Source organism: Nannobrachium achirus (assembly GCF_963921795.1).
Source record: "Nannobrachium achirus genome assembly, chromosome: 5".
Classification (NCBI taxonomy): Eukaryota; Metazoa; Chordata; class Actinopteri; order Myctophiformes; family Myctophidae; genus Nannobrachium; species Nannobrachium achirus.
Window position 1 is genome coordinate 60426863 of NC_137814.1, and position 20346 is coordinate 60447208.

The window sequence follows — 20346 nt, forward strand, 5'->3', positions numbered from 1 at the left end:
CAACATATAAATATGACCTATTGCAGTATATAGGAATATACTGACACCTATTTTGGGTAGAATAATTGTAATATCTGTAGCATATATCATCAAATATTCTCATATAAAATATACTAACTACATATTTTGCCATTGGGCCTGTTTTGGGTGAGATTTTTAACTGATATTGATAGGTCACGAAACAGAACATTTCTGATATATATCCTACATTTCATTGATATGTCATATCTGGTCAAATATGAACCCAATATACATCATGAGGACATATTTTATAGAAGGATACAGTTACATCTTTTTTCTGTCATGTGTATGTTCCAAATATCACCTGGACATATCTGAGCTCAACAACTTTTCTAGAATACGGATCAAATCTATGGTATGTATATGAATGTGTCACAAATACAGTCTATATTACATTCATATATCACTTAAAGTCATATATTTACTCTGGATTCCGATATTCAATATTCACTTGGCCCAACCCATATCTAATCAAATATGGAATATGGAAGTATTCATTTCCTTCTCATATAAGAAGTATATGAATATGAGGTATTGCAGTGTAGGAATATATTGACACCCTATATTGAGTAGAATAATGGCAATATCTGTAGCATATATCGTCACCGTAACTTATACAATATACTTAGGCCTACTACAGATTTTGCCATTGGGCCTGTTTTGGGTGAGGCATTTAAATGATATTAATAGGTCATGGAAATTCACAGAATTGGGTGATTTATACTGGGCAAAACAGACCAGACCAGTGTCATTGGTATTTCATATTTGGTCAAATATGAACCCAATATACATCATGAGGATATTATATACGGAATCTTTGTCGTGTGTGTTCTAAATATCACTTTATATCTTATTTTTGTCATGCGTATTTCAAATATGACCGTATGTCCTATCTGGACATTCTGATGAGCACTATCCTTTTCTAGAATACAGATCAAATCTATGGCATATCTGAAGGTGTCCCATTTTCGATGGTTCGATTTTCTTGGCATAACTAATCAAATATGGATGAAGTATGAATATGGCTTAATGCATGCAGTATACTGTCTGGAATGTTGATAACCTATTTTGAGAAGATGACAATAGGGCCTATACTGTATGTAGCATATGATCACCTTTTGCCATATATTGGGCCTGTTTAGGGTGAGAGTTTTGGGTGACAGTCCAAACTGATATTTCATGAAAAGTGACAGAATCTGGTCATTTTTACTGGGTGAAATCCCCAACTTTTCTATGGAATACGGACCATTTCTTATTCTTAGTTTTCTATTACCTTGGAACCTTGGAAGACAGTGACATATGTCATTTTTCACTTTATTAGCGTTTTGTGAAGTTTGGAAGTTATTAGCAAATGCGGCCACAGGTTCTGTTATCAAGGTTATGTCCCCCAGGTTATGGGATCAGCTCTGTTGTCACAGATACAGTCCCAGGCAGTGGATGGAATTATAGCTACAGGATGCAGTACACACACTCGCACCCTGTCACACAGACAAGAAACAGACAAGAAAGAAGTAGCGACAGCTACTAAAAGGTCTTATAAAGGACTTGTGGAGCTGTGTCCACACAAGACCGCATTTATGAGCATAGCTTTGGATATCATGTCCATAGAACAATGTTTATTCACAGGCGCAATGTTAAACCTTGTTATTTGCACATTGTTGTTTGCACATACCGGTATAACCTAGCAGCCCAAAACAATGTAAGTGTAGTGGGTTGACCTTTCCTGTAGGCAATCCTTAATTGTGTGATACTCCCTAATCACCCCTAATCAAGACAGGTGAGACACAGATGACTGCTAGTTTAATAAAAATGAAACACACCAGGCCATCATAGTAGATGGCTGGCTTGGGTTTATCTGGTGGTATGTTAGGTCACAGGGGGAGCGTGTCGCTGTTAATACATGTCATCTTTTCGACACCCGACTCTAACCCTCACCCTAACGCTAACCTCCGTGGAGTGAGTCTCTAACCCTTCGGTCGAAATGATGGTCGTTCGAAAGAGCGTGATTTCCCCGGTCACAAGTTCATGTCCATATTGGCATTCCCAGATATGGGCTTAATATTGATCACTCAGGGATCGACCACACTGGTTATCATGAGACTGACACAATATTTATGACAACAGGGATCTTGGCAATATATGGAGATTGATATAAGGCATAACTGACACACGCACAGACGGACAGATAGACAGACATGATCTGCAGGTGTTCATGCTAAATAGATTTTAAACTTTGTCTAGTACAAGCAATTGATAAACTATTATATATTTCCCAAACTGACTTCTCTGCTCCTCTCTTTCATTCTGAACTGTGAATTTATAGAGCAAAATCATGCACTATTCATGGTTGTGGTAACGACTTACTCAACATCAGGTAAATGACTGAGTTACACACAGCCATGATCAAATGATCAGCCTCCACTACTGAAGTTTAACTAAGCATATACTGTGCACACAGTGAGTGCATAACCCAAAGAGTGCTCATATGTATCAGTATTGTATAATACCGATTACATCTATGGCATATCTTTGTGTGTCACAATTACAGTCTATCTTGGGTTCATATTATGTAAAATATCTAACTGATGCAAGTTACAAAAGAAATGGGTCGAGCTCAAGAGTTTTAAGTGGATACAGACTGTCTCACAGGTCAAAATGGGATTGGACCTATAGATTCCAAAGACCTTACCAGAGAAGCTAAGCATAATCAGTCTGTTTTTATACCTTTAATAAACAAATTGAGTCAGCTTGTAAATGTCCTTATTTCTGTATGCATTGCAAAGGATTATGCTTTGCTGGGGATAAAAACAGAACATCTCTGGTTAAAGACCACATAAAGTATGCAGTTGAAGGGACAGTAAGGTGTCATTACAGTTAGGGACATCTGAATGTTTATGAAATTAAATTAATTAGGATCATAGCATTCATTGGACTATCAGCGTCTCTCTTGAATGTAATGGTAGTTACAGGTAAGCATGAGCATTACGTTAATCTTGGAAGTTAACAAGACGAGTATAACTGGGGAGTTTATTGGCATTGACATAGTGAACAAGGTATCTAGCAAGAATGTCAAAGTTCCTTGATAAGCAACCCCTGAGGACACTAGCCACTTCATTGGTCCAGCGTACCATTACATTGACTCAACAAAAAACTAAAGATAGGCCGCAACAATGCCGATTATAAACGAATGTGGGTTGTCCTTAGAGGACAAGTAGGCCTATATTTCTTCAGAGGGGGTATAACAAAATGCATTGTGGCCTGAACTCGGGCGATAAAGAGAGAGAGAAAGACAGACAGACAAACAGACAGACAGACAGACAGACAGACAGACAGACAGACAGACAGACAGACAGACAGACAGACAGACAGACAGGCACACCATGATGCTTATCTAACAGTACACAGCAGCACTGCTTTGATAATGACCTCTGAATCTTGAACCCTAGAGTCCATGATTAAAGGCATATCATTCAGCCACAGAAGGGCTTACATAGGCTAGAAATGGCTAACTGTTAATGGAAAGGTCTTGACCTCAGCTGTCATAGGTCATTGTTGAACATCTATGGGACACCATCAAATGGGGTATACCCATTTAAAGATAAAAAAAAAAAAAAAAACTCACACAAAAACAACATATCCCATCATATCTCCTGGCACAGGGATCATCAATGTCTGTACATTGACATATGTGGCGAGACTTGTCTTTGTCCATGGTAGATTTTAGATTTTGTTTTTACATAACAATGTTGAAAATTTGATCATGAGATTAAATTTCTGTCCCAGTCTCCAGGGTTTCTTCAGGATATGTATGACACTATAGTCCACTAGTACAGTGGTTCTCAATTTATTTGTATTATTATTATTGTTAAGGACCCATAACTCTGAGAGTGTTTATGGGTCCATTTGGTTCCATACACTCTCAGAGTTACATACCTGTAATGTTCGATTTGGACCACATTCAAGGAACTTTGAGGTCCCTCTCAACCCGCTTTGAGAACCACTGTGCTAGTATACATTTGAGACTGGCACTTTGTGTGCTTCTGGTAACATTATTGTTCACTCCATGGCAAAAATATCGTTCAGACAAAAATGTCCACCGCAAGCCAGCATGACGATGAACCCTGCCTGGGGTATATCCACAGTTTAATACTGCATACTATTAACTATGAGGTTTATCAATGTAAAACATTATAGATGTGACATAGAACTTGTTACAAAGTGTACAACTCAGCCCAACATACACAACCCATTATGGACGGGAACCCCTGTTTTATCCCTCAGGTGGGGAAAACATTTTTGTGTTGTTTTTCTGAAAACTTAGGTCAGGCTTTAGAAGGTATCGACCTTAGGTCTTAATGGGTTAAAAAAAACAGTAAAGATATATGGAATGGCAACCTGATATTAACTGCATTATTTATCGAAGTGGGGTCCTTGAGGGAGTTCCAGGGAGTCCCCGGCTAAATGATAGTTAGGAATGAAATGGACCCTTATGGGTAACTCAGAGTGTACAAATGGAACCAAAATGGACCCATTAACATTGATTTTACAATAAATTGGGGTCTCAGATAGAATGCCATAAAATGGGGGTCCGTACTTAGACTAATGCATGTCAAACTGGGGTTCTTGCAATTAAAATAGTTGAGAATCACTGCTAGACTCATCAAAATCTTCTCTAATGGAAATGTTTCTTCTTTGAAATGTTTCAGATCCACTACCATACTGTATTCCTCAATGCTTCAGAAGCTTAACTATCCTGCTTGAAATGAGTACAATACAATAAAAACATCATCATACAACAGACACGACATACAAGGTTATATAAGCAAATTATCATCTGTAATTAAATCTGATTAAAACACATTTTAATGCCTATCTTTTGGGATATTATAGTTTGGAGGAAACATATGAAATATGAAGGGAGGAACAGAGAGGAACATGATATATATGTGTGTTTATGGAAAGCAGTTTGAAAATCAACTACACTGCCCACAATGCAATTGCAAATGCCTGATTGGCTGTGTGTCATGTGACTGTGACGTGGCCAGCTACCATTGGCTCTGCTGAGAGCACACCCCCACTTTGAAATCCAAACAGCCAGCAGCAGTTACATTTGTCACCAACAGCAAGCATGAGAGCTGCTTGTGTAAAAGTGATTTAGGATAAAGCTAAACTAAATAAAATCACTGTTGATTGTTGAACAGGAAGATAGGTTGCTGCCAATCTATTTGTGGGATAAAATCTACATTATGGAGACTTTTGGCACACAGAGAAGGAGTTTTGGAGCAGGGAGATGACACAGGTATGTAAAGCTATTTCAATTGATTGCTTTTGCTTCCAGTATTTTTTACAACTTCACTATTTAGAATTCATACTCCAGTGTTTTCAGCCCTTTTCATGTCAAGGACCCCACAATCCAAAATGTAGACTATGGCTGCAGACCCCTTTTAATATGTGACAGGAACCCTCATTCCTGTTAAAATGTTTCCATTATATAATGTTTCCAAGGTCCATTATTTATTCAGCAGTTAAATAGCGTTATTGTGACAGTAATCATTGCTATAGAGTATTTGTTTAGTAACATGTTAGGTTGAGAACCACTGCACAAGTGGTCCGTGAGGTGGTTCCAGCCTTCCAGGTGGTCCCCAGCTAAATGATGGGGAGTTGATAACCAAATGGACCCCTATAGATCTTTTAATTATTGTAAAATCAAACCAAATGGACAAGCTAAATTATTGTTACACATGATCTGTATTCCTTAAGTATTGGGTATGAGACTGAGAGGCTAAATCTCACTAAATGGTGGTCCATGGCTCAAATGCATAAATAATTGATATCAAAAAGGTTGACAAACACTGATTTTTTTGCCATGGTTCTCAAAGTGGGAGTGGGAGCTGATTTACAGGAGTTCATACTGCATTGTGTGTGTGTGTGTGTGTGTGTGTGTGTGTGTGTGTGTGTGTGTGTGTGTGTGTGTGTGTGTGTGTGTCATGAAATGTGATTTTACCATAATCCCAGTAATCCTTAATAATATTCCATCATATTCAAGGGCTTTTGAGAAAGATACATTCAAATTAGACCACTGCAGAGGGCAGGTGTGTTTGTCCAGCCACCAGCTGACACTAGTTTGAATCTGCATCAAGGCAATTATGCTTCTGCCCAGTCAAAATCATTTCAACAGAAAATGTACTAGTATTAGGCTACTTAGTGAGTTCACCAACAAGTAAGACAGTAATTCTAAATTCATAACTATATATTATTTTCTCCCACATTTTTAGAGAACTATAATTGCTCAATAACGGGTTGGTGACCTGGCAGAAAACCTACATTCAAAATGGGATGCCATCATGGGGAATATTGATGGGGTGGACACAAGGACTTCCTCATCCAAAATCCCATCAGAGTTGTCTGTAAGTACTTTAACATTGTTCAGGCCAAGGACCCCTTATCTGAGAAATATCAAGCAGGAACCCCCCATTACATATAGTGTATACAATTGTGTTAAAGTTGCATAGATGTTGACTCCATATATTGGTAAACAGTGCCCTCTAGTGTTGAAACAGGTAAGTAGTCAAATCTCGTCTGCTGCATTCTGTGCAAAGTGATAACTTCCAATGATGCTGCTAGCCCTGCATCCTGCGTCCCTGACACATATGTTTAATAAAGGACACAATAAGTATCACTGCATCCCCAATACGCATTCAACTCTATCCTTTCTGCTATCAGTAATTTCACTGGACCAGCTGAGCTGCATGTGGTGGAGTCTCCACAGCTGTGTGTTCTGGCACTCTGACTTCTCCATGGCACATGATTTGACACCACTGTTTTAATGTCCCTGCAGTCCTCAGTCAAGCAAATCTACAGAGGCCTTGGAGAGGATCTTAGATGGCATTTTTACATTTTTATTATTTTTCCTTCTGAAAATGCCTTGCTTTGTGAGATGTCAATTTGTATAATGCTATGCTGAATGAGTGCTATCTTAAAAGTGTTTTTTTCCCACCATAGATTCCGTACCGCACACAATGAGTCCGTGACGCAGGCTGAGGTGCTAGCCATAAAAGACGACGACTCCCAATGGTCCACCTGCCTCATCAGAAGTAAGTATGATATTGCGTTAATTTGGGGACATATGCCCTTACATTGGTTGTAATTTTAACTATAGGCTGTCCTGGCATACCTGTGATCCTAGTTTACTGAGTTACTACACTGTCTCTCTGCATTCTATGTATGTGTTAACTTTGCTCACTGTAAGTTGCTCTGAATTAAAAGCTTCAGCTAAATGCCTAAATTGTAAATATGATATTACACAGTTGAAGTTAACAGATGGCACACTGACTAATATTGAAAAATGTAATATTGGTGCAAGTGATTTGTTTGAAAAGGTTTGTTTTCTATTCAAACATTAGTGATTTCTATAATGTTTGCTAAAACATAAATATGTTGAATCTAGAGCTGCTGCTGCAACAACAACCTTTGGCAGCCCATACATCTAAACAGAAATCAGAAAACAAAAGGTGAGTTATACTGTCAGTTAGGACTGTCAATGGTTAGTGGTGCAACTCTAGAATAGATTGCAGATTTGTACATTTGGTCTGCTTATTTCTTCGAGTTATCATCCTTTTGAGATGCCTTTATTTCATATTTAGAGTTCATTTAGTTGTATTTGTTGTTTAATTCACTAGAAGTTTGCAATAGAGCTATGAAAACCTAAAGGCCAGCAAGAAGATGGAGCTGGATGGGCCCATAGAGGACGTGAAGAGGAGGAAGATGATTACCAGCAAGAGAGATCGGGTGAGGTATTGCCCTGTTGTATTACGGTTGCATTTGTTTGATCATGTAACTTATCAATTACCTTATGTAAGGGATATAACAGTGAGGTGGTCATTGCTGAGAAATGGTTTCACTACTCACAAAAACAAAGGCAGGTTTATGATCTTAAGTTTATTCTACAGGTCTGGGCAATAGCATTGTTGTCCAGTCCAGATAGGTGGCACACTTGAGTGAATCAAAAATTCTGTCTGGTGGGCATATTCTATTTCCTGGCCAAAGGTGGATTTTACCCAAAAGGTGGGGTTCTGAGAGGCTTCCTACCATAAGCTTTCATGACGGTATCATGAAACTGCCTTTGAGTCAGTAAATATCAAACTGTTTACTCAAGTGTTGATGATTCCCAAATGGTGGTCCACTGATGAGTAACTAATGCAACATTGTTTTCTCATCCAACTGTAAACATATCAACATACAGCATATTTTTTTCACTGCTTTAATTGTGAGCTTGTAGATTTTAACAATAGTTATCAGTGGAACAGTCAACTAAATGTAATAAATCAACTCCTGCAAGTCCAAGTCCTTGTCAGGGTGGGCATCCCCAGTTCAAGTATGATTGTTATTTTTTTTCTTCTAGACATAATATAGCCCCCATACAGTCATTTTGGATGGAAGCTGGCAGCAAGGGCTGCTGGTAGCAGTGAGTTGGATGATGCCTGTGACAAGCTGTTGAGCTGAAGTTAATGCATCTGTAAACCAATTGAAGTAGTAACTAATAACATTACTTTTTCTTCCCATCTGTAACATGTAGAGTATTGTCATACAGTTCATATTGGATGAAAGTAATCTCTGGTTTTCCAGAGCTTTAATGCCTATTTCATTGTTACATTGTGTTGCCAAGAACAGGGTCAGATTCATTTTGTGACCTTGAATAAGTGTTTCATCTGGACCAGAATAATCCCTATTCTTTAAGATCCTAGTTGGTTTGGAGTTTGGAAAGGGTTGACATTAACTTGTTCCTGGTCCTTCTCTAGTCGCCAGCATTGATTATTGCCCTTATCTGTTTCATTCAACTTCTTCCTTAGTGGGCAGCAAGTGTAATGCAGGTAATCGCTTTATTGCCAGGTTTGACAAGAGAAACAAGGGACTAGGTATAAGTAAAACAAGCACAAAAGAACTAGGCTAAGTTTGACCACTCTAAAGTACACCGGCTATTTAAAAATGGCAGATCTATAAGGTTTGTTAACCATCTATGTGTGCAGTTAACCTGATCACGTCTCCTCCTATCCATGCTGGCCCACAGCTGTTGCTCAGAGTGTGCTCAAAATATGGTTAGCTGTTTGATATTACGTTGATTATAACAAATGAGGATGGAAAGGCAGCATTCCCCTCTTTATCTGGCCGACATGGTGCTCAATGATGTAGACCAAGTCACATCATTAAGGTAACTTTCCACCAAACAGACTACAAGAGACTCTTTGCAGCTCCTTCAGACTGGCAGTCTGTCGCTTTAGTTGGCACAGACTAAGCACAAACTTTAGTCGTCTGAAAGAACATGTTTTTGTACTGATGTGTGTTGCCAGGTCTGCTCATTATAAGAGACTTTGGACTTGTTTTCCTGTATAGTCGCTTGTAAATATTCATAGTTGCGGGTTGCTTTAGTTTGGACTTGTTTTCGTAAGTGTGGTTGCCTATTTGGGCTTGCTTTTAAGTACATAGACCTGTTCCCCATGTTTCACTCACAGAATATATGTGGCAACACCAAACAATCAAACCCACATTTTATTATTCAAGCTTTGCTTAGGAATTGATCGATTTATGTTGAAATAGATACAGTAATATGGTATTGGTTCAAATGTGCAATGGGAAAATGTCCCTGGCTTATTTAGGCTTGTTTCTGTTGCAGACTAGAGGTCCACAGAACTAGAGTATCTACTTCCTCATTGCTGAAAGGCTCCCAAAGGCAGCTTTTTGGCGCTTTTCCACTTGTTCCAACGCTGCGTTGCAAAATCTGTTCGGTGGGAAAAGGGGCTTTAGGGATGTCCTCAGTGGTTTTGATGTTCAGAGACTACTGTAAAATATATGCACAGCCCAATATGCTGTCACGCATGAAGGGCACACGATGGCGCAAACACACACAGTATGCAAATTAAAAATATATATATTGTTTTTGCCAAGTTAAATTATTGCCATTGTAGGTCTGTTTTGTCTTTACATGTACAACCTGCTGCACAATGGTTTTTGTAACACCAACTAACTTTAGAATGGAGCTCTGGTCTAGACAGAAATCAATGGCAAATATTTTACACAATCCAGGGCAAGGGTTTTTCCTTGGCCTCTAGGTAGTATGTTTGAACAATGTTTATTCAGTGGAGTTATAGCGAAAACGGACAGCCAGTAGCAAAAACATTGTCTCCCTATGCCTTCGGCCTGGTGGAGACAACAAGCCTAAAATTGCTTATCATAAGCAGACAAGGCAAAACTGGGGGCCCCATATCAAAGGTTTTCCTTTTGACCAGAATGGATGAATAGAACATGTTGAGTCTAACCTCCTCTTCCCATCTGTTACACAGCTCTTCAAGAAACAGGTCGGTGTTGGACAGAAGATACTGTCCAAAGAGGACCAGCTATACCTCAGCGGTGCAGTCGCCAATTCCGTCAGTGACGAGGACAAAACTGTTTTCAAAATCAAATCACCAAAGTGGCGCTCATCACGGCTGTCCAAAAATGGCGGACTGTCAGAAGGTCCTGGATGACAATGGGAAGAAGGTTGTGTAGCCCAGGTCCACCCATGTTCACACCTATCGTGGACAGTTTACAAGAAGAGCCCCCCCTCCTGCAGAGGGCAAGCATATCTACCTGCAGCAGAGTGAGGAGGACACCTCTGGGACTTAGTAAGGCTTGTTATAGGCTCTGTGTACAACTGTACTCTTGGGTTTTTTGAAGGGGCATAAATGTTTCCTGTTCAGATTCCCATGGCTTTGTTTCATTGGCTCAGCAGCAGATTTGAACCAGAATAACCAGAACAAGCTATGGAAGAATGGGAAACATTTATGCCATCTTCTGGAAACATGGGATTATAGTTTGCACCGTGCCAATTAATGGTGGTGTTCTGTTCATGCTTTTGGTTCTGATTTGTTTATTCTGTCCAACACTGACCTGTTTCAAATAGTGTTCTTACCTACCTGGAGTGTGTTAAGTAAGAATTGGATGTGTTCTATTCATTTTACAGTATATTCAACAATCAACTGTGTGTGTGTGTGTGTTCTTAAAATACTGTTCTTAGGTTTTAGCCCGTTTTAAAAGAACATTTAAAAGAATATTTGCTCTAAAAATAAATATTTGCTTAATTGCATTAAGTCATTTTCTTGTGTTGAAATGTGTACCTATCATTTGGTGTAGAGAGAAAGGAGCTGGCCTAGTATAGGCTTAAGGGGACACTGAACTGTATCCTGGTATGGTGAATCCTGATGGTTAGGACTTAAAATATGGTTATAGGTCATATCAATCAAGAATGTATCCTGACATAAAAATACACCTAGTGTTTGGACTTGACATATGTTTACGGGTCATATCAATACAGTATCCTGAGCTAAAATACACCCTGTGTTTGGACTTGAAACATGGTCATAGGTCGTATCTATACAGTATCCTGAGCTAAAATACACCCCGTGTTAGGACTTAATATATGGTCACAGGTCGTATCTATACAGTATCCTGAGCTAAAATACACCTGGGATTGGCACTTGAAATATGGTCACAGGTCGTATCAATATAGTATCCTGAGCTAAAATACACCTGGTGTTTGGACTTGAAATATGGTCACAGGTCATATCTATACAGTATCCTGAGCTAAAATACACCCTGTGTTAGGACTTAATATATGGTCACAGGTCGTATCCATACAGAATCCTGAGCTAAAATACACCCGGTGTTTGGACTTGAAACATGGTCACAGGTCATATCTATACAGTATCCTGAGCTAAAATACAACCCGTGTTTGGACTTCATATATGGTCACAGGTCGTATCAGTACAGAATCCTGAGCTAAAATACACCCCGTGTTTGGACTTCATATATGGTTATAGGTCGTATCAGTACAGAATCCTGAGCTAAAATACACCCCGTGTTTGGACTTCATATATGGTTATAGGTCGTATCAGTACAGAATCCTGAGCTAAAATACGCCCCGTGTTTGGACTTCATATATGGTTACAGGCCGTATCAATACAGAATCCTGAGCTAAAATACACCAAGTGTTTGGATTTGAAATATGGTCACAGGTCATATCAATACAGTATCCTGAGCTAAAATACACCAAGTGTTTGGATTTGAAATATGGTCACAGGCCATATCAATACAGTATCCTGAGCCAATGTACACCCGGTATTGGCACTTGAAATATGGTCACAGGTTATATCAATACAGTATCCTGAGCTAAAATACACCCAGTGTACTTGAAACATGGTCACAGGTCTTATCAATACAGTATCCTGAGCTAAAATACACCTGGCGTTTGGACTTGAAATATGGTTAGAGGTTGTATCAATACATTGGATATGAGTTATGACTCATCTCCAGAAATGACAACTGTCCATTTCTGATGAGATATTTTAGACACTGCCTGGAGTTATTTTCAGAATATGGCATGTGGTCGTATACAGTATCTGGGAAAAGATTAACTCCATATTCTAGCAAGAATAAAGTGGTCCCATATTGGGGGTTCGATATGCTCCGAACATGAAATGTATTTCACTTGCTGTTCGGAGAGTATCCAATCTGGATATCAGCACATATATAGTTACAGGTCATATCAATACAATATATGGATTTAAGATACTTCTGGTGTTTGGACTTGAAATATGGATAGTGGTCATATATGTACAATATCTTGACATTGGATATGAGTTAAGAATCATTTCCAGAAATGACAGCTGTCCATTTCTGATGAGATATTTTAGACAGGGATTAGAGTTATTTTCCGAATATGGCATGTGGTCGTATACAGTATCCGGGATAAAGATTAACTCCATATTCTAGCAAGAATAAAGTGGTCCCATATTGGGGGTTCGATATGCTCCGAACATGAAATGTATTTCACTTGCTGTTCGGAGAGTATCCAATCCGGATATCATCATACATGACTTGTATCTGGTAATATTCGGGCAACGATATCTAGGGATTCTTGGTCTTTTTGCGCAGTGATAACGCCTCGCGATGTGTGCTTGTAGATCTTCTGTTTTCACTTAGTTTAGTACATTTTATAGGTGATAAATACAAAACGAACGGTTTTGGACATACTAGGTTTCCACCCGACAACGACGATATGCTATAAATATAAGGTGCTGGTAGTGAACATTATAATGTAGGGGTGCCTCGGATTAAAAAAAATATTTATGGGGTGCCCTGAGACAAAAAAGTTTGGGAACCCCTGATTTACACATCCTATACCTGGGAGTGTTTTTGGAGCGGTGCAACTGCTCCAATACGTGGCTTTGTGTTAGCTCCTAGGCCCAGGGTGACGCAGGTGATGTGATATGGTGCAGAGCCCTATCCGGAGAGTTCTCCCACCTACGTTCACTTCATGGGGCGAGGCGAGTCCAATGGCGGCTCGGGAGGAGCTTCTAAAGTGACAAATCTCTGAACCGGAAGTTTACAAAATGAATGAGAGCAGCTGCTCTTATGAACAAACATAATTTTTCTAACGACTGTGACCTTTATAAAAAGAATCGATTCAGACAAATAAAAGAAAGAATGTCTCAGGTTATTTCCGGATATCTTGTTTTCTGATTTGCAAACAATATATTTATAGCCTATTGATGTCCCAAAAGAGCAAAATAATACATGCCATTCATTGCCTTACTTTCACCTGCCACTCGGTGGTGCTATTGTGAACGTTATCAACGTTATGACGACACAGTGACCCAGTGACAAGGCAACAGCCGGACTTTAATGATCTTAAACCACGTTATTTTACATCGTTTTTTGGCAATAGTATAAAGTAGGGATGTTAATCGACGCATTATTGGCGAATCGACGCGCCGCGGCCGAAAATCGACGCGTCGATCGACTTTTTTCACTTTTTTTTCGCTAAGCAGCAGCTGAGAGGAGAGCACAACGGCGAATTACTTAAAGCAACACAACGTATGCAGCTGCACCCATCAGAACTTGCATCAAAGCCCTATATAATAGCATGGAGTCTGTTCTTTAGAGACTAGAAGCGGAGTTACAACGTCCATGGAACGTAGTGGGGGCGCTCAGGCTAGCGCACCCCAGGCTAGTGTATCAAATGTGGAGCAGTGTCTGACTCGCTCTCTCCCCGACCGAGTCAACGGGTGTGTCGCATTAACGTGTATTTTGCGATCATCGCACACGACGGCGATGCTGCCATTAACAAGCGAGCTTTCGTGTCAAGCAAAGAAGCATGCATGCAGAGGCAGGAGGTAAACAAAAGCATCCAGTCCATAGAGTTGATACAGGCAGGCAAGTCAGCGCGCACTGCTATGACGCGCACATCAGCCCCGGTCCAGCAGTGTTTCTCAACCAGTAGTCCGCGGACCTGACTAGCGCCGCATGCATGCGAATGCACAACACATGCAGGCATGCACTCGTCTCCGACACAGACACAGACACACACACACACACACACACACACACACACACACACACACACACACACACACACACACACACACACACACACACACACGGTCCTCTCACATATGGAAAACATTAACGCTTATAACGTTTTTGAACGATTAAAACCTTTTTTGGGGGAAAAACTTTTGAAAAATAAAAAAATATATATATTTTTCGATTTTTCGACTCGTACTTTTTGAGTCGCGGTGAGCGTGCGTCGATCGACGCGTCGATTTCCGATTTTTTTTCACATCCCTAGTATAAAGTAAATATTACAGAGACTTTAGTTATCCCGGTACAATACTTTAAAGCCGTTGTCATGTTGTATATTTACCTAAAAATGTCGATATTTGTGACGCTGCTATTGAAACCAATGTTATTTAAATAGCCCGCTTGTCACTCTCGAGCTGAAACATGGGTCATGTGACCAGTAAATGTTCTGACCCCTCATTGGCACCTCTCTCTCTCTCTCTCTCTCTCTCTCTCTCTCTCTCTCTCTCTCTCTCTCTCTCTCTCTCTCTCTCAATTCACTCTGATATGGTGGTGTACTTTGTGTTAGCTCCCAGGCCCGGGGTGATGGAGGTGATGTGATTGGGTGTGGTGTATTCTGTGTTAGCTCCCAGGGTGATGTAGGTGATGGGTGGTGTACTGTGTGTTAGCTCCCAGATGGAGGTGATGGGTGGTGTACTGTGTGTTAGCTCCCAGGGTGATGGAGGTGATGGGTGGTGTACTGTGTGTTAGCTCCCAGGTGATGGAGGTGATGGGTGGTGCACTGTGTGTTAGCTCCCAGGGTGATGGAGGTGATGGGTGGTGCACTGTGTGTTAGCTCCCATCAGGCCTGGGGTGATGGAGGTGATGCTGAACCTGGACTACTGTGACGTGGTGGTGCTGGGGGAGGAGCTGGACCCCCACACAGAGAGCCTGGACCTCCTGCACAACGCCCTGCTGGGGAGACACCTGGACGCCACCAACTCCACCTCCGGAATCTCCATATATGGTAGGATGCCACACACCTTACCTCAGGAATCTCCATATTCTGTGTGGAGTTTGCATGTTCTCCCCATGTCACCTAGGGCAAAAATGTACCCTCACAAAAACATGCAGTAATCCTGGTCTCTATACTGCCTCTCCCTGGCCAGCCAGGGCGCCTGATGGAGGGGAAAGGAACTGGTTGGAATAACGTGTTCTTTCCACGCGCTACGTCCAACCAGGGAAATCCCCCCTGTCAGGTGAAAAGAAACAGCTTGGACTGCTCTTGCACAGAAGGAAGCATGCATGAGCTCAGTTTGTTGCTTTCCCCAGGTTGGCAGAGGGAGTGTAGCGCCCAGGATTACATTAGACAATTGACACTGGGATAAAAGAAATCGTGGGATAAAAATGATAGAAAAATAAATGTTGAATATCCCCCATTCAACTCAATGGGGAAAATGTATTCACTAATACATTAGTGCCCATATATGGAGATCCCTGAGGTCATCAATATTAAGCCCATATCTTGGAATGCCCATATATGGACATACTGTGTCAATCTTATGTGATCTATGACATCAGACATGATGTCAGATGTCAGTCATCTCCATAGTTGGGAAATATGCATTTTCCCATTCAAATCCATGGAGAAAATGTATTCACAAATAAATATAAATTAAACTGTAAACTGGGGGGAGTAGTGTGGCAAAATAAAGTTTATCTGACGTGGATGGAAAGAATAAAGTTCTAAGCTATACGTTCTATGAAAATAGCACGTCTATAAGCTCACAGTCACATCACATCGCAATGCGTTGTGAGCTTGCTTTCCTATTTTCACCTTTTTTAAAGTGATTATAAAATTATGATTTTAGACATACAAGGTTTCCACCCCACAGCAATGATATGTGACTCATCGTGCCTGCCAGTGGCGGAACAATTCAGAACCGGGCCGGTATGCGAGCCACAATGCTCGGGCCCCCTTACCCGTCTCACGCCAACCCCCCCCCCCCGCCGCCGCCGCCGCCGCCGCCTCCACGCTATGTCAAGCTCTATAAAAATATATGGCATAACTAAGCCATAAAGTTTATGCCTTAGTTATGCCATGTATTTTTATACATGAATACAGCTACACAAAACAGTTAGGCTACAGACCTATCTGACTGGCACACATAGCCACAATAGTATGCACACAAGCACACAGCAATTGTGCATCACATCTTATGCAACCAAAACGCACATTATTCTGTTGATACAGGCTTTCAGCTGCAGTGCACGATAGAGAAGAGAAGTCCTAACAGTTGACCTGTTCAGGCAATAATACTCACAGATTAGTTGTTCCAGTTCCAGAATCAGAAAGTATCCTTGATGATAATCATTGTATAGTTTCCTCGCTGGCATAATTGTTCAATATCCACCGTCATGAGTAATGCCTTGCTTGCTTGTGTTGTGCATTGCTGCCTGTCTCGTTTGAAAGTGTCTGTGGTATATTTTAATTGATACAAATTACAAAAGGTTTTGAAAGTGCGCAGTTCCACTGCAGCCACTACACTTCTCACTACACTGAACGTAAACAACATATTGTCTGTCTGTGAATAGAAGCCAATCAAGCCATGACTTCTGTCTGCTCTTCCTGTTGTCCTTCACAATAAAGTGTGTGTCCCCCTTTACTTCCCAATGTGCGACATTTTACCCAGGTTAATATAAACAGGAAATAGGTGTAACAGAGGCAGCGCGATACAGAAAGGGGACCCAATTGCGAGGGAGGGGGACGGTCAGGCAGATTGACGGTCATTTGGACTGAGACTGACAGTCAGTCGGAGGCTGACGGCGGGCCCCCGCGGTTCGCGGGCCTATATGGGCCGCTTACCCAGCTTACCCGGACGCTCCGCCCCTGGTGCCTGCGGACATTGTGCATTATTGAGGGGAGTAGAAAAATGGTTGTAAACGTAAATATGAAAATGATGCATGAATAACCAACTTGTGTTGGTACCTCCATAGCAACAATCTGCTAGCTGCAATCCTCTCCCTGTTATGCCTTTCCCACAACATTCTCAAAATAGTGGGGAATTTAAGGAGCCCGTTTCTACTACCGCAACGTGAAGCGGGACTACAGCTGCTATGACGCAAACGCCGTCGCGGTCCAAATTGTTAAGCAAAGAGCCGTCGGCGACGGGGTCCCACCTTTTTCACTGAACGCGTTGGTCCCCATGGCGAGTCTTGGCGACGCGTCTATGGAGCAGACGTTTTAGGCGCAACATGGAAAGGGACCTTCTGGCGTAGTACCGACGGCAGCTACGGCGGCAGGTTGATCTATCGAGCGCTGATCATTTCCAGTTGCCGTTGTCATCTGCCGTCGCCGTACTAAGCTTAAATAGCCTACTATTCCCTTGGTTTATGTCATGTACATCCGGAAGAAGATAAAATAAATCACCACAAAATAGCGGTGGAATGAATAGGCCTAATGAGTTTTATTAGCGGAGACACTAGATTGTGTTTTCTTTCTTCTACTACTGTGGATAAGGGGGATCTGGAAGTGTGGGGGCAGGGGTTGGGGAGCACTGCTCAGAGGCAGTACAAAGAGAAGAGGAAAATAATAAGGATTTCACAACTTCATTCACGCCAACTACCTTGGGATAGTAACACAGTCTCTGAATAGAAAGTGTGACTCATGCATATCACTATTCAAATGCATTTCTCTGTGTGTTTTTAACATTTAAAGGTATATTTATGTTGTTGTTAAAAGGATAAACGCTATATTCTGATAGTAATCATAGCTATTGAGTGTTTTTCAGTATTCTTGACAGAGTATGCATTTATTAGCTTTTTAAAAAAAAAATTATAATGTTCCAGTTCCAATTCTGTCTGCTCATTTCTCCATTTCTTTGGGTCATCACTTATGATGTCACTTGTTTAATCGGTATCATCCCTGAGTTCTCTATCCTGATTGGATGACATTGGTATCCCGGACCTGAAAATGTATTTTCAGTTTAATAAAAGGCTGGAGAGACATGATGAACCATCACTCCATAGAATATAGAGCTATTTAAGCCCTGTTTTAACCTAAATCAACATTACCTTCATTGTATTTGTTATGTAAGGGTTAGTTCCTAAACTCATTTTATAGCTATGATGCTCTACTTTCCTATGAAACGCAAGTTTGTTTTCCAAAAGAACGGTCTTTGTCAAAACTGGCTACATATACTATGTCTCCCTGCCACACTTTATTTAGCCTAGTTACCTAGACCTGCTGGGACATTTGGGGAACACATTGTCCTAGAATGTAAAGCCAGCAGTAGCAGGAGTTCCCAGGGACCAGGGTTCACCGGGGAACATCACAACTAAAAGCATGAAGAGTATGAATGTTCTCCTGCAGTGGCGGGAGAAGTACCGAAATGTATTACTTGAGTAAAAGAATACCCAATGGTTATATAGGATTGAAGTGGTTAATTTAAGTGTTGTAATAATCTTCAAAGTAACTACTAACTACCGTAACTTTCAAATAATAAGTAGTTGAGTAAAAAGTGCAACATTTGTCTCTGAGATGTAGTGGAGTAGATAATTGGAAATGCTCCAGTAAAGAAAAAAAAAAAGAAAGAACTTACAGTAAGTAGCCTACAGTACAGTACAATACTGTATTGGTACATAGGTATAGACTCCACACTTCTCTCTGTATTGTTAGATATGTATAAACTCCATGTCTCTCTTGTGTATTGTTGCTGTGTAGGTGTGGACTCCAATCTTATTTTGTGTATTGTTACATAGGTATCACTCTGGATCTGACGTGGACAGTTTTCTGTATGCAGATGGGCGGACCCGGAGTCTGCGGCCAATAGCATGTGTTTTCCCTCCCCACCTCCCCCTCCTGCAACGGCTTGTCCAAAGGGTTTTTTTGTCGCCAACTGAATACATAGTGCTGCTTGTCATTCTTAATGAATTAATTGTGTTTGCTTCGGGGGTCACTAAACGTCTCCCCACAGAGTCGGCACACGTCCGTGATGGATTTTGATGGAGTGGTGGGTTCAGCCATGTCTCCAAATAGTTGTAATCCTTACTAGTTAGCCTTCCAAAAAAAACAACCTGGTTGTAGTTGCCGTTTGGACACATTTTGATGAGCGGACACAGCACAGGGCTCAGAGAACGCTGCTGCGTCATGACGTCAACACATTCGGTGCGATGCCCCTCTGCACTCTGATTGGTTAGGGAAATTCTGCACTTCCTACAACAGTGATTTTTAACGCGATCGCCCAGGCTTATTTTTCTTCCGATCACCAAAATATGCCTGGGTTTCCGAGGCTACATAGGTATAGACCCCATGCTTATCATGTGTATTGTTATGAAGGTGTAGAATCCATATGCCTCTCTTGTGTATTGTTGTGGTTTAGGTGTGGACTCCATGTTTATCATGTGTTGTTGCTGTGTAGGTGTGGACTCCCTGCTTCATTATGAGCAGGCTGTCAGACAGGTGCGCTACAGGAACTGGCATCCGGCCGCGCTGAGCGACAGGAAGTTCAGGCTCACCTGTTCTGAGCTCAACGGGCGCTACACCAGCAACGAGTTCAACATGGAGGTATTAATAGGGCTGTCACCATTACAATGTTTAACACACTCACCGCCAAAGATGGAGATCTCCACCAAACCCTGGTTTTTCAGTGATTAGGTTAGACCAGGGGTTTTCAAAGTGGGTGACAGGGCACCTTGGGGTGCCGTGATGGCAGTCCAGGGGTGCCACGAGATAATTTGATAATATTTGGAATTTATTTGGACACTTAAAAACATATTTAGTATCATTTTAAACTTGAAGTACAAAGTTATTTTCAGTCAGTTCTAACCAAAATGGCTGTTATCTCAATGTTTTCCTCACAACATAATCGCTAAAATATGCTATAAATATATAAGGCGCTGGGAGTGAAAATGATGAATATCGTCACTGTCAGGCAAAAAACCTGGTATCTC

The 20346-nt window shown here is 41.0% G+C and overlaps 1 protein-coding gene across 1 annotated transcript in view; it reads left to right on the forward strand.

Moving 5' to 3' along the window:
• Positions 1-20346, forward strand: part of LOC308285235 (calsyntenin-2-like) — a gene marked incomplete at both ends in the record, with an annotated part of 86416 nt that overhangs the window by 64103 nt on the left and 1967 nt on the right. The window contains 2 exons of the mRNA XM_080725953.1: positions 15251-15421; positions 19815-19960. Coding sequence (XP_080582079.1) covers positions 15251-15421; positions 19815-19960 — 317 coding nt within the window. The remainder of the gene's footprint in view (positions 1-15250; positions 15422-19814; positions 19961-20346) is intronic.